Source organism: Carcharodon carcharias, chromosome 5, assembly GCF_017639515.1.
Source record: "Carcharodon carcharias isolate sCarCar2 chromosome 5, sCarCar2.pri, whole genome shotgun sequence".
NCBI classification, from domain to species: domain Eukaryota; kingdom Metazoa; phylum Chordata; class Chondrichthyes; order Lamniformes; family Lamnidae; genus Carcharodon; species Carcharodon carcharias.
In genome coordinates this window covers 126,950,457-126,963,074 of record NC_054471.1, presented here as the reverse complement: position 1 = coordinate 126,963,074, position 12,618 = coordinate 126,950,457, and the positions used below count along the sequence as shown (strand labels likewise).

Below are 12,618 nucleotides of genomic sequence, written 5' to 3'. Positions count from 1 at the left end.
AAATGCAGGCACCTTTTAAAGTGAAACTAAAACTCAACTTGACATTTTATTAACCCACAAACACAGAAATACAAATCAAACATAAACATTAAAGCTAAAACCTCATTCATAACACCCACAAACACAAATATAATTTATTTAAACTATCCTTATTTCCTAATACCAACATATTCTGTCTTTATGTCATCTGATACTGACATAATGCATGATTTGCTCAAAATACCATCACAATCCTACCAACATCATAGGATCAGCTTTCAAAATACATGGGGGTGGCAGGCAAATTCACCTCTGAAAGCCTCGGAAACGCTTTGGAAAATTCAATCACAGGGGTGACCAAACAGGGAAAGTCATGAAAGTGACAGATTCTGTAAGAAGCTGCTCCTCCAATTACAGGCTGTTTCTCTTCCACACTTGCAGCTTTTAGGCTCACCAGTGAGCCTTTCAGCAACAAGATTGGGAGAGATGCAGCCTGTGATTGGAGAAGCAGTGAGCAGTAGGAAGGGGAGTTATGGTGCCTGAGGCCTGAACACTGGAGCAGCATCATTGAGAGAGGCTGTAGGCAGGAGAGGCAGCGAGGGAGTGGTTGCAGGGGAATAGGGCATCTAGTGAGGGAGCAGCTGCAGGGAGGACAGGCAGCAAGGGAGTGACTGCAGTGGCAAGCGGGGGCGGGAATGAGATGGGGTGGTGGTGGTAGAGGCAGTGAGAAAAAGTTGGCAGGGAGAGAGAGGCGGCTCCCAAAGTGGATGTTTCATCAGATGCCAATATGACAGCTACAGCTCCCGATTACTTGAACTGGAAAACTGAAATCAGGGCTGGAAATTCTTGCAGGAAATCATGAAAATTACTGAGTTAGTATGATCTTGAAGGTAAACTTGGATGTATGCAAGGATGAAGTGTGCCAATATGATGGGTACCTGCACCTCTTGGGGTGATAGGAGGTGGAGCTGGTATGGCCTGGAATGTAGAGGAGGAAACAAATGGAAGCACTTTCATCCTTACAGGAGAAGAAGAGTCATAACACTCAAGAGCGAGGATGAATGGGTAGAGATGTGCCCAACCTTCTGATTTTGACGCAGGCAGAAGAGGAAGCTCTGGAGATAGCCTGCAAGCGTGGAGCCAGGTCCACAGGTCATGGAGAGGCAGGGGTCTCGGAGGAAGGTAAGAGTCCAGTGGACAGTGAAGAGACTGGGAAAGGATATATGAGATGTAGGGCAGTGGCTTTTAGACTGAGATGTTTAAACCAATAGTCCCTGTGGCTCGTCCATTTCACAATGCTTCTGTGAGGCAGTTGCCCATTGTGAGAAACAACCAGACTGAATGCACTGTGATTTCATAATGATGTTTGCTACTGATATTTTCTCACCCTCCCTCAGCTGTGTCATCTTCATGATGCCAGGCAGACCCCAGGGACCCCGCAAATCCCCCCCCTTGACCCCCAAGGAGAAGCTACTCACAGATACGCCGTGTCAAATCCTCCATCTGCATCAAGCACCAGTGCAGACACAGGTATGACGGCGGGCATTACCATGTCGGATAAGATGGTAGCACACAATGGTGAGGGCACATCACACACACCTGAGGAGCTGGCAGAGGCAGGGAGTCCAGAGGGTGTCTGCAGCTGGAGCATTTCTGGAAACCAGGACAATGCTGAGTCCGAGGCAGATGATGACCCTCCGGAGTGGTCCATCATGCTGGATGTCCAGTGGGATGCGTGGGAAGATCTGACAAATATCCCTGAGGGCCTGCATGCCATGGCCTCTGTCATGGAGGAGTCCATGCGGAGTGTAAGCACTGCTTTGAGCTGGAGCTCCAAAACGCACAGCCTGACCAAGATGTAGCATTCGCAAACCAAAGTTTAAGTCACTATGATCTCAAAAGGAATTGTCACGGTTGATTTATATTTCCTTGGCATGTGCCTTGACTTAAGGGTGACAGGATTGTCTCATCAGAAAAGATCATTAAGGCGACGCACTCCTTGCCATCGCCTTGACTCCTTGCATTGGATGCCTAGTTGAAAGTTCTCAGAATCAAGGCCTCCCTAGTCGCCCTGCCTCCCAGGGAGATCCTCACCAACCACCTCCTCCTCAGCTGGGGGCTCCTCCAGCTCCTTCTCAGACCCAGCATTTGAGTTGTTCTCTGCGGTATGTGGAACAGGATCACTGTCTTTGTCCTCCAGTTGGCCCCTCCTGAGATCGCGCATGCCTGCCAATCGTAATATCGTGCAACGGTGTGATGATGTTGGGACACCCCCTCCCGATGCCTTCTTGCATGATTTTACAAAAGATTGGGGTCGCCGCGCACCCACTCCAACACCATAAAATTCAGACCATAGATTTTCTTTGCATACATAACATCCACATGGTATAAACAGAACTTTGGACTTACGTCCCTTACAAGATTATACAGAACTGGCAATAAATCCTCTATAAAATATAGTTAGATAAAATATCATATAGTTAGGCTTAGTGGTCTAATCTAGAGGTTTAAATATTATTATATTTAAAATTGCAGTCATGATCATTGAATCAGTCCTCCTGTTCTATATAATTATAAGTGGGATGTGATTAACCTCCAAAAATAGTTGGATCAATGGAATAAATCTTGACAAATTTGTCCTTGCTATGTCAGATAGAATATATGGAGTACAATTTTATATATACAGTTAGCAATCTTGCATGCCTTGACACTAAAATTCTATTCCAGATAGTAGCACAGTGAAGTATTAAGGATCACTAGATTAGCAAATGAAAAGTGATTTTCATGTTTTTTGAGTAAAATGCAATGGCATGCCACTTCTGTACTGGAGTTTAAAAGAGTGGGACATCACACACCAGAAATTAATAGGGTTATGTCAGGCTTGTATATGAGCAGTTGAAGCACATTCAAAAACTGGTCAAAAGTAGTTCAGAGCAGCCTCGTACAACTTGCTTAAAAAAAAATCATGGATCACGATTGCCACACATGGGCGGAATTTTCCATACCCCTTGGCGTCAGGCATCATAGCAGGCAAGAGCAAACAATATGGTGGGAAGGCCAAAAATCGGTTTCATGCCATCATGAAACCAGTTTACAATCACCTTCAATGGCGGGCCAGGTTCCCCTGCCACTGCAAGTCAGGAACTTCATTTTACTATTTTTGCATATCATTATAAGCCCTGCTCGCCAGAATCATCCCTCACAGGCAAAGTGGTCTCGAAGGGAGAGGACCACTTCTAAGATTCCTGAGTGGATGACCCAGGGGTGTCTTGCTGTTGCTTCACCTCCCTATGGGTACCTGAGGAGTCCAGCCTAACTCCTTGAGGGGAGGGAGCACCTGGAGGGATGTCGAGGTGCCTCATTTCCCTCTTGTGTTGCCACTGCAGGAACTCACCCATGGCTACAGGGATGGAGTTTAGGACTGCACACACCTCCACTTTCTGCTGACCAGAGTCTCCATGGCATCTGCCATCCTTCCTATGGAGACTCCATACATGCAGATGGGGGCACCACCACATCAGAGAGCAGATGGATACACTCCTCCAACTCACGTGCCACCCTGTGGAGGGCTTCCAACAACTCTTTGTGATGCTCCCCGACCTTCTACTGACTCTCCACGATGAGTTAGAAGGCTGAATCCAGAGGCTTGTCATCTGACTTGGACTTTATAGATGCCTCTTCCCCAGCAGGCCTCCTCAAGTGCCGGGCAGCTCGGCTGAATCTGCCAGTTCCTGTTGCAGACATATGTCCATGCGGTGACCACCAGATTGCGAACTTGAGCCTACTATAGATCTAGGTCCCACCAAGGTGAGTGTCTCTGCCCTGGTGGAGGGTGTGGGTAAGCACTGTGATGGGCCTTCCAGGGTGCTTATTTCCAGCTCTTCAATGGGGTAATTGTCCTCTTGTCTGGAAGTGAGGAACTGGATGAAGCTGAGGGGACTCTCTGGCTGAGGGTGTTGGTTGCTTGGCAGAGCTCCCTGTGAACCAAAGTAGAGATGACTAGTGCATGGCAGCAGAGTCAAAAGCAGGAGAGACAGCACTCGCATTTGTGCTGCTAGAGGGATGACGTGGTGCAGGATCATCACATGGGTGTTTACTGCTGACCACCATCGCTGCAGGCAAGGTCCATGTCCTCACCAGTCAGGACACTGCCATGGTCTTCAAAGTGAGTGCGGGTTCTAATGTAGGCCACTCCAGTCCCGGTCTGGGACCTCTCCCTGCTGCTGCGAACCAGCTTCTCCTGCATAAAAACAGATGGAGAGAGTGTGAGCAGGACACATGACACTGCATGGAATGTTTGCGTGGTGAGTAGAGCCATGGACGGGATTGGGATGTGAGCACGAAAGAATATGAGCCTGATGGAGATGTGTGGGTGTGTGTGAGGGTTTATAGTGTTGCCCCTTGAGGTGTGAGATCCCTGTGGATATGTAATGGGTTTGTGGTTGTGTGAGTTGAGAGTGATGAGAAAAGCGACTTACCCTGGCAGAATGGAGGAGACCATTCATCCTCTTTCAGCACTGGGTGGTTGTCCTCTTTTGCAGGGCATTGGCGCTGACCACCACTGCCACTGCCTCCCATGCTGGATCGGTGACCTTGCTTGCTGGCCTTCGCCCAGAGCGGGGTAGATGATTTCGTGGTGGGCCTCCACTGTGTCCAGTAGGCACTTGAGGGAAGTGTCGTTAAATCTGGGGCAACACGTTTCCTCCCTTTGGCTCGCAGCAGTTTCCTATCCCTTGAAGAGTGCCACCTCTTTGCAGGGGCATGCTTTAAATATGGCGCCAGGTTTACTGAGGGCCTGACAGCAGGGCGGGTGAATGAGATGATGCCCCACCAGTGATCCGGCGTGTTTCCCAGGTATGCATAAATAATGAGGCAGGATTGGGACGGTACGGCATGAAAAGCTACCATTGTGGCCAGCTGGCAAAGTGTTCTTTTTCCCACCCACAAATCTGGGACGATTCCATCCAAATGACTGTGGTTCCAGCCCTGAATAGTTAAATTAATTCCAAGTGAGTTTATAATAAATCAATAGCAAAATTCTGCAATAGATTTATTTCAGTTAGGGCCTTGACTCCAAGCTAAAATGCATTTTTACTGTATTTGAGAAGTGGAAACTACTTGGCAATAATGCTGAAGTTGCAGTAAAACACACCAGTAGAAAGCTGCCTACTTTTGAGAGGTTTTGTGAGTTAAAGTAGTGACATGGGGCCAATGCAGATTTCCACCAAAACCCCAGTACAAAAAATGGTCACCAGAAAATTGTTAATCTTAAACATCCACCAGTATTGATAGCCATCTACTTTGAGCCTTCCTGATATGGTAAAGCTGGGCAGATGTGTATATCAATGTTTTCCCTGCAATTTCCCCTAATATGATCCTAATCCAACCACATGGAACAATGTCACTGTTTAAGTGGTAGCAGATGCAACATAGATTCATCAGTGACACAGATAATACATGGAGGAGTTCATTTTTGGTGGAACTACTGCAGTCTTCTAAAACCTTTCCAGGACAGCAATGAGACTTCCATGCTTTAGTTAGACAGCATTTCAGCACCACAAAAGAAGGTCACCGACAGTCTTCAGGTGGATCCTGTAATTCAGTGCAACCTGAGAAACAAATCAATCCATTTCTGTAGACTGGGTTTTCACAGGTTGAAGTCATAGTGGACAGGGGACACATAGACTTGAAAGTCCCATAATGGCAGTCCACTCTACTTGATTAATAGGAAAGAGTTTCACACCATCACTGTCAAGCTAGTATGCGTTGACAAATGCCTTACCCTGCATATTAATGTCTGTTAGCTAGGACATAGTCCCAACACTTTTTTCATATGAGAATTCACTGTGTGTCCTTATTCCAGGTCTGATGGCTCAAAACCATTTACAAGGATGGTCCACTGATAATTATCTCTCCTGCAGTGCTGATTTATTACTCCAGCAGACCAACTACAGATAGAGACGAAGAACAAATAAAGTGAAAACCACAGAACTACAAGTGTGATCAATGGTGAGGAACATTCTGAAGTCTCATTTTAGGTGCCTGAGAATACCTGGTGCAGGCCTGCAGTACAGCCCAGCCTAAAGCCCAAAATCAATGTGTGCAGCACATTGTTGCTATGCAGAAACTTTTTAAAATTGAAGCAAATAATGATTAGAAAAGAGAGATTACTATCCATCCCCACATCTAGAGGATATTACACAGGAAGAAGTAAGAAATCCATCAGCATGCAGCCAAAAAAGGCAACCAATTATTTTCATAAGGTCATGAGGACAAATAATTATCTTTCACTCATATAAATAAAAGTAAAATGTTACAAATGCTGGAAATCTGAAATAAAGACAGAAAGTGCTGGAAATACTCAGCAGATCTGGCAGCATTAGTGGAAAGAAACACAGAGTTAACATTTTGAGTCTAACGTGACTATTCTTCAGGGCTGAAGGAAGGTAGAAACGTGATGGGTTATACTATGTTGAAAGGTGGGAGGAGGGAGGAAGGAGTTCTGGCGGGAGCAGGAAACAGCACCGATACAATTATCGATGTATTAGAAAAAAGGTTGGGGGAGGGCACCCGAATAGGGCTAGAATAAGGAATGTTCCACATGCCCCTCAAAAATACAGGCATAACTAGAATCCATGTGGGTACCCATAGGCCAGGATTTCCCAGTCGATGACCCATAAAATGACGCATGATGACGTCGGGCGGAACTCCCGACGCCACCCTGCATCATTTCAATTTTCAGGTCAGCGGGGGCTTAGCCTCGTCAGCTGTGCGCCCACCAACCTGTCAATGTCATGGGCGGGTTGAGGTTTCATGTAGGTTTTTAAAAATTTAATAAAAGTGTATTTAAAAGTGATGGACATGTTCCAACTCATGTGTCACATGAGGGGACAGGTCAGGGAATTTTTTTTTTTCTGTTTTTAAGCTTTTTTAACATAGAGCGGATCTCCCTGAGGCAGCACTTGACCTCAGGGAGATGAGTGCACTCTTTCACGTGCATGCGTGAAAGAGCGCACTCTCGGCTCAGGGAATCCGCACCCCCGCCCCACCTGCACAGGGAGCACATAGTGCTTCCTTGCGAACATCACACTGGGCGGGCCTTAATTGGCACACCCATGTAAAATAGCTGTGCACCCCCAGTGGGGGGTGCCGATTGGAGGCACGCTTCCACGCACCTGCTCCTGAACTTCCCCCCACAACGGGGGGAAAATTCTGCCCATAGCAATACCTTTTACTCAGAGGAAGTGAGACAACACAAAGGAGAAATTATTCAATGAGAGAACAACTTCAGCTAGGCAAAGCCCTCAGATCATCCTTCTGAGGGATGGAAGTGCAGAGGGATTGCATATCCATTGTGAAGAGAAGGCAGTTACGGCCAGGAAACTGGAAATAGTTTAAATGATGTAAGGCATCAAAAGAGTTATGAATTTAAGTGGAAAGAGATTGGACAAGGGGAGGGAAAAAATAAAGTCAAGATAGGAAGATATAAGTTCAGTGAGGCAGGAGTAGCCTGAAATGATGGGTCAACAAGGACAGTCCCATTTGCGGATTTTGGGAAGACAGTAGAAATGGGCTCGGCGTTTGGGGGACAATGAGCTGGGAGGGGATGGGGAGAAGATCCAAAAAGTGATGAGGTCAGTGACAATCCTTGAAACAATGGCTTGATGTTTGTTGGTATCCTTCATTCGTAGCTGATCCCATACATCAAGCCCTTATGCTTTACTGTGAAATATGCATTCTCAAAGGCATTTGGACTTATCTCAACAATGAAAATATCACATTTCATCAATTCAGTCCAATAAATTGTATAGATCTAGAAAAATAAAGCCTATGTGGTCAATCAATTTGTATTTGTATTTTTATTCCAATTGGTACAAACAATTTCAAACACTGCAGATACTTATTACTTTCAGCTAATTCACTAGCAAGTGTTCTCTTAAACTCTTCTCTGCTACCCCTCAACCCTCATTTCCTATAAGAAGTCCAAGGAGCCTAAGGACATAATTGTCACTAAAATTGAGGACATCCATAAAACTGCCTCTGATGCTTTCTCCCTTCCCTTTGCCCAACAAGCCAACGGTTCCAAAAGCTCTATCCTCCTTTTGCCCACATCCCACATCTTTTGCTAATTTCTCTCCTATTTTTCCTCATGCCCTCTCCAAGTTCATCTCGTCCAAGAAATCCACCTCTTGTTCACTTGACCTTCTTCTCACAAAACTACTGACCACTTCTTACCTCTTGGACCACAAGGTAAATTAAAAGGCTAACACAACCACCTTATTGCAAGCAGATAACCATGGTTAGTGGTCTTGAGTTAAGAAGAGGTATTAATTGGTTCCAAAAGTTGCTTATCATCAGTTAATAACAGGAGGAAAATATGATAAGTAAAGAGCAAAGGAGTATTATCGGACATGCACGGGAAAAAGTGCCTTCAGTTACCTTTGTCAATAACACATCACTCTCTTTGTGCACTACATGACAATTTGGAGGGTGGTGGAGGTTACACTGACTTGCATTATTACTTCCTTTCATAAAATTTCGACCATAATGTTATGGGATTTCTTGTTCTCAATCCTGAGGAAGCCATCTTTTCTAGACCTTGGGTAGAATTTTGCCCTTGGTGGGCGGGCGGGCCCCACCGGCTCGGTGGCGGGTGGGCAGCCAACCCCCGCCTCCGAAGCGGGCCCTGCTGCCATTTTAAGTGGGCAGGCCAATTAAGGCCTGCCCAGCAGGCCACCTGACGGGAAGTGCGATGTGCTTCCTGTGCGGGGTGGGGGGAGGGATTCCCCAACTATCAAAGTGCGCTCTTTCGCGCATGTGCACTAAAGAGCGCACATCTCCCCGAGACTAAGTGTTGTCTCAGGGAGATTGGTGAAAGTTTTTTAAACATCAATAATAGACAAATAGAAAATTTATTAACATGTCCCCCTCATGTGACGATGCCACATGAGATGGGACATGTTAATAAAAAGGACATAAAGTTTATTAAACATTTTTAAAACGGACATGAAACCTCATCCCACCAGTGGATGAGGTTTCATGTTTTTTCTATTCCCCGCTGAGGCTCCTGGCCTGCCCGCCAGCCTTAAGGTTGAATGGACAGGGCATTTAATGAGCTTAATTATCCTGTCAATGGCTTCAATTGACCATTGACAGGTCGTCGGGCGGACAGCTGATTTCGCTGTCCGCCCACCTTCCTCAATATTTAAATGGACCAGGATGACATCGGGGGTTCCTCCTGACCTCATTCCACGTCATTTTCGCATTGGCAAGCGAACCCACCCCCAACTCACCAACGGAAAAATTCTGGTCCTCATTTCAGCAATTAAATTTTATGCCTGCATCCAAAAGCTTAACATCTCTTCCAATCATTTGCTTCCTGTGGTGTAACTTCAAAATTCATCTTCTAATCAGTTGCTGTAATCTAAATGCTGCGATACAACTTGATTTCCCTCCTTTCAAGTGGTTGCATGCCAAAGTGGTTGCATGTTGGTGAGGCTGCACCTGGAGTACTGTGTACAGTTTTGATCCCCATATTTAAGAAAGGATATATTGACAAAAATATAAAAGAGATTCACTAGGCTGATTCCTGGGATAAAGGGGTTGACTTATCAAGAACGGCCGTTAGGCCTTTATTCATTAGAGTTTAGAAGAATGAGGGGTGATCTTATTGAAACGTATAAGATTCTGATTGACAGGGTAGGTGTTGAGAAGATGTTTCCATCAGTGGGGGAATCTCAAACTAGGGGACATAGTTACAGAATAAGAGTACACTCATTTAAAACTGAGATGCGAAGGAATTTCTTCTCTCAGAGGGTAGTGAACGTCTGGAATTCTCTACCCCAAAGAGTTGTGGAGGCAAGATCACTGAAATTGGTTAAAGACGAGCAATATAGATTTTTGAAACATTGGGAAGTTGACAGCTATAAGGAGCCTGCAGTCCCCGTGGTTTAGGTACACCCAGATTACTGTTAGGGAGGGAATTCCAGGATTTTGACCCAGCAACAGTGAAGGAACAACGATATATTTCCAAGTCTGGATGGTGAGTGGTTTGGAGGGGAACTTCCAAGTGGTGGTGTTCCCGTGTATCTGCTGCCCTTGTCCTTCTAGATGGTAATGGTCGTCGGTTTAGAAGTTGCTGCCTAAGGAACCTTGGTGTGTTACTGCAGTGCATCTTGTAGATGGCACTACTGCCACTGTTCGTCTGTGGATGTGGGAGTAAATGTTTGTGGATGGGGTTCCAATCAAATGGGCTGCTTTGTTCTGGATGGCGTCAAGCTTCTTGAGCGTTGTTGGAGCTGCACTCATCCAGCCAAGTGGGGAGTATTCTATCAGACTCCTGACTTGTGCCTTGTAGATGGTAGACAGACTTTGGGGAGTCAGGAGGTGAGTTACTCGCTGCAGGATTCCTAGCCTCTGACCTGCGCTTGTAGCCACAGTATTTATATGGCTAGTCCAATTCAGTTTCTGGTCAATGGTAACCCCCAGGATGTTGATGGTGGGGCATCAGCAGTGGTAATGCCATTGAATGTCAAGGGGCAATGGTTAGATTCTCTCTTGTTGGAGATGGTCATTGCCTGACACTTGTGCGATGCGAATATTACTTTCCATTTGTCAGCCCAAGCCTGGATGTTGTCCAGGTCTTGCTGCATTTGGACATGTACTGCTTCAGTATCTGAGGAGACGTGAATGGTGCTGAACATTGTGCAATCATCAGCAAACATCCCCACTTCTGGCCTTATGATGGAAGGAAGGTCATTGATGAAGTAACTGAAGATGGTTAGGCTGGGGGCACCACCCTGAGAAACTCAGGGTAGTGACCTCTATCAACACCAGTTATCTCAGTTCAATAAAGGGGATGCTGTGAGCCTAGCACTTTATCAGGCAAGCGAGAAGGTTGAGATTCTCAGCTTTTCTTGTTTTTAACAGAGATTAATAGATCGCTGTTTGCTTGCACCTGTGCGACTGTCCCACTTAATCATTTATTTTTATTCTTTCTCACAGGTTGTTGAATTCAAACTCACTTTTGCAAAAATACTGATAAAAGCAGTTTATTGCAATAATTACACCATTAATTCATTAGTGCAATGCAAACAATTTTATTAAGTGTCTTGGTGAAAAACCAAAACAATATATAATGTGAAGAATTTAGACTATGCATTTGGCCTTTCCAAGTAACAAAAGTGTAAAATATTTGTTGAGTGAAACATGATCCATTTTTTCTAATCAAAGCATACTAGATCATGATGTGCTTTTCTCTAATTCATAACAGTCACTTTATTTATTTCTACTGATGTATATCACATAGACAAGCAAATTGATGAAGTAAATATCAGTGATCTGATTAATGCTGCTATCCATGTGGAATTTCAACAATGCTGCTTTAATCATAATTCCCTGATGAATTTAAAATTCATGTAACTGATATTAATATGCCCATCCCCCACATGCACCAGCAATAAACGCCCCCTCATAATTTCTCAGGCTGTGCAATCTATGTTATTTATAGAAAGCTATGGTAATCTAATTCTGCTGCTGACTGATGCAGCCACTTGCAATTCACACAGTAACTAGGAAAATCTTTCTTCAGAATAAAACATATTTTAATTAATTATTTTCCTGGGGCTTTTAAATTAAATATATTTACCAAGCAGACACTAAACAAATGACATAGGCACTTTTGCTGCTTTTCACAATACCTTCAGTTGTGATTTCAGTCATTCTGGCCAAGATTCTTATTTCCACTTTCCTGGCAATTCAATGAACGTCTTCAAGTATGATGAATTTGGTTTCTCAGAACTGTGATACTAATAAGAAAGGAGGGGATGATTCTCAGACTTTTGAAGTTGTGGTAGTGTAGAGATCTTCTGTGTCCTTTGCAAAGTCCTCACCCCGCCAGCAGGAGCTTTCACAACTGGAGACTTGTTGCTGGCAATAAAGATATCAACTTCAATCTAAAATAGAAATGTCTCACAATGTGTTTCCATGTTCCCAATTTTAGAATCATTTGTATCTGAAGGAATCCAGCACCAAGGGACAGCAAAGCAGGAAAGAACACTAAAAAGCACAGTTACTCTATGACACAGTTGAAGATCTTGCAACTACCCCTCTGTATCTACTGCTGCCTAATGTATCAGTCAAAATAATGGAATATTTCCCTCAAGGTAACCTTATCCATTATTACTCAGTTTTATTATTAGAACAGTTAATACTCACTCTATCCTGTATTGCCTTTTTTAGCCAGGGGAGGGTCCTGACACAAGTGGTGTCAGGAGGCAATGTATGATGTACCGAGCTAATTTATTTTTTTATGTTCACTGATGATTTAAATTACAGCTGCCAAATAGGATTTACAGAGACAGAAGAATAGTCTTGTAATAAGGTAAAAATCATACAAGAAACGCTCCCATTTTTCTTGTTTTTCTTTGTTTTTACTTGTTTATGTATGGATGTGACATATTTGCCTGCATTTGCCTTTATTCACGCAAGTAATTAATAATTTGATCTCACTTTTTATGAAAAATGAAACCTTTCAAATGAAGCCTTCTACAACACTGAGCATTTTTTACAGTTTGCCCCTGTACTGTACTTCTCCACAAAAGCCAGATCACCTCTGCACCATAAGAAGAAAGAAAGAAA

General features: G+C 44.4%; 1 protein-coding gene across 1 annotated transcript in view; it reads right to left on the bottom strand.

Moving 5' to 3' along the window:
* The window catches only part of trdn (triadin), a 389,006-nt gene extending 376,888 nt beyond the window's left edge, over positions 1-12,118 (bottom strand). Inside the window, exon 1 of the mRNA XM_041187396.1 lies at positions 11,679-12,118. Within this exon, the coding sequence (XP_041043330.1) occupies positions 11,679-11,700 (22 nt within the window). The 5' untranslated portion in view covers positions 11,701-12,118. The remainder of the gene's footprint in view (positions 1-11,678) is intronic.
* Between the last annotated feature and the right edge of the window lie 500 nt (positions 12,119-12,618).